This window comes from Alligator sinensis, unplaced genomic scaffold, assembly GCF_000455745.1.
Source record: "Alligator sinensis unplaced genomic scaffold, ASM45574v1 scaffold206_1, whole genome shotgun sequence".
NCBI classification, from domain to species: Eukaryota; Metazoa; Chordata; order Crocodylia; family Alligatoridae; genus Alligator; species Alligator sinensis.
Window position 1 is genome coordinate 356,475 of NW_005843055.1, and position 2,317 is coordinate 358,791.

The 2,317-nt window shown below is 61.5% G+C and overlaps 1 protein-coding gene across 1 annotated transcript in view; it reads left to right on the forward strand.

Moving 5' to 3' along the window:
• Positions 1-482: 482 nt before the first annotated feature.
• TMEM8B (transmembrane protein 8B) overlaps positions 483-2,317 on the forward strand; it is an 11,050-nt gene continuing 9,215 nt past the window's right edge. Inside the window, exon 1 of the mRNA XM_006037026.2 lies at positions 483-501. Within this exon, the coding sequence (XP_006037088.1) occupies positions 483-501 (19 nt within the window). The remainder of the gene's footprint in view (positions 502-2,317) is intronic.

Below are 2,317 nucleotides of genomic sequence, written 5' to 3' on the forward strand. Positions count from 1 at the left end.
CAGGCCATTCCCACCACCCTCCACCCCACTGCTCACCCCAGCCCCGTGTCCTTCTCCTGCACCCAGCCCTGACTCCAGCCCCTAACCACACCCCACGGGGCTCTCCTCCCCACACCCGGTCCCAGCCCCCCACCCCCAGGCCTCCTGGCCCACATCTCTGCCCAGCTCAGCAGCTCCAGCAGCTCCCTTTGTGTCTGGGCCACCTCCATCCCAGAGCTCAATTAGGACCATGACATGGCGGTGGGGTCTCCAGGGACCCCGTGGTGCTGCCCAACTCCTGGTCCCACTGGGTGCTCCCCTCCCCCACCATTCCCATGTCAGGCTTTCACCCTCCTCCAGCTGTTCCAGGGGCTGGCTGGGCCTTGCTGGCTGGGTGGTGAGTCTTCCTCTCCCCCTGGCCTGTTCCCCCAGGGAAGCGTGCTAAGGGTAGGCATGTAGATACTGTCACCACCATCCCGGGGCATTTAATTAATGCAGAATTGATGGCTTTTGGCGAGAACAGTGAGCTCATTTCCAGGGAGGGAAGCTTGGATGGGGGGAGGGAGATGATGCGTGCTCCCTTGCACTGAAGCAAGTATTTTATGTCTGAGGCTGACAGCTCTGTCGTTGATTTACAATGAGAATGGTGGGGGCTGCTGCCTTTGTTACAAGCAAAGGAACAGACACATGTCAGGCTACAGATGGCTGTGCCTACACACGCACACGCACAGACACGTGTGAACATGTGTGCATGCACATGCACAGTGGCATGCACATGAGCTATGCATGATGGGCTCTTTGTGGAGACCCCGCTCTGTGCACCTGGCCCCTGGGGGGAAGGGATCTGCTGAGCAGGATCCTAGCTGGCAGCCCCCTCCAGCCCTGTGTGCTTCCTGCCACAGCCCATGGGCAGTGCCTCCTGGGCCTCCCTTTGCTGTAGCCTGCAGGCTTTCAGGGAAAGGCTATAATTAATGCATCTCCTGCTTGTGGGCTCTGGGGACCCAAAGCACGCATCTCTGTGCTGCTCTCCTGTGAGCTGGCATAGGGAAGCATGGCAAGAACAGGCTTAGTGCATCCAAGGAGGCATTTGCTGCTGCTGGCATGCACCACAGGGACAGGTGGTGCTCAGCTCAGGCCCATCACCCACCCCCTGCCTTCCTCTGAGTGGCTGCAAAGAGCCAGAAGCGGGAGCTGAGACAGAACACTAGCTGCCTGGGGTCTCCAGTCTCCATGGCGGGCCTGGGGGAAACCCTGTGTGCCAGACCCCTCTGGGCACCCCTTGCAGCTGCCAAGGTTGGGGGTGAGTGCATCCCCAGGGCCATCTAGGGGAGAGGTGGATGCAGCCATGTCATGCTTCAGGGAGTGGGCCAGGACACACAGCCCACGTCTCCTTTGCCAGGGCAGGCCCTTCTCAGCAGGCTTGGTGGAGACGGGGCTGGTGGCTGCAGCCCATGCTGTGCGCTGGCTCTGATGTGTCAGGATGCAGTGGTCCATCCACTTGACTCTGTTGATTACTTGTGATGGGCTTGTTCTTGTTCTCAGAGACACTGTGAATGGAGCCGTGACCCCGCACAGCCCCAGCTCCCACCTGCCTCCAGGGAAGGGGCTGGTGCATGTGGAGGGCTGGGCTCAGGCTGAGCTGGCGGGGGCAGGGTGACCCCAGGTGAGGCCATGTGTGAAGCGAGGAGGAGGTCAGGGGTGACTCCATGGGGCAGCAGAGGTGGGGGCTGCTCAGCTGCAGCTCAGAGGTCTCTGCTTCAAAGCAGAAGAGAGTCCCTATTTATCTGTAAATAGCCCCTAGGATGGCCCCATGGAGCATGGGACATTTTAGTGCTGGTCCCCTGATCCCAGGGATGCACTCCCTGTTGTGGGGGGATCAGCAGCAACCTGCCCAGGGAAGCAGAGTAGGGAAGACCTCCACAGACTCAAGGAAGAGCAGGGCGGGCAGGACCCTCCAGATAGTCCAGTGCCTGCTCCGAGCAGGATCGTCTCTATCCAAACTGGGGCGGGCCAGTAGGGGGTTCCCACCGCCCGGAGTTCCCCAGCCCGGTGGAGCTGTTGTTGGGGCTGTGGCGGGCCAGTAGGGGGCGCTCCTGCGTTGAGCCGCCCACCTCCCTGCCCCCGACCACCGTCCAGGCTCCGAGTGCCTCCCTGGGGTGCCTCCCGTCCGGCCGACCCCTTCCCTGGAGCACACCCGCTAGCCTGGGGTTCCCGCTGCCACCATCCAAGGCTCTGGACTCACTTCTGGCTCTGCGCACCTTGGAAAACACAGGCCTGATCGTCCAATGGGTACTAGACCCAATACAAGCACTTGGGGCACTTCCCCAAGTCAGGGGCT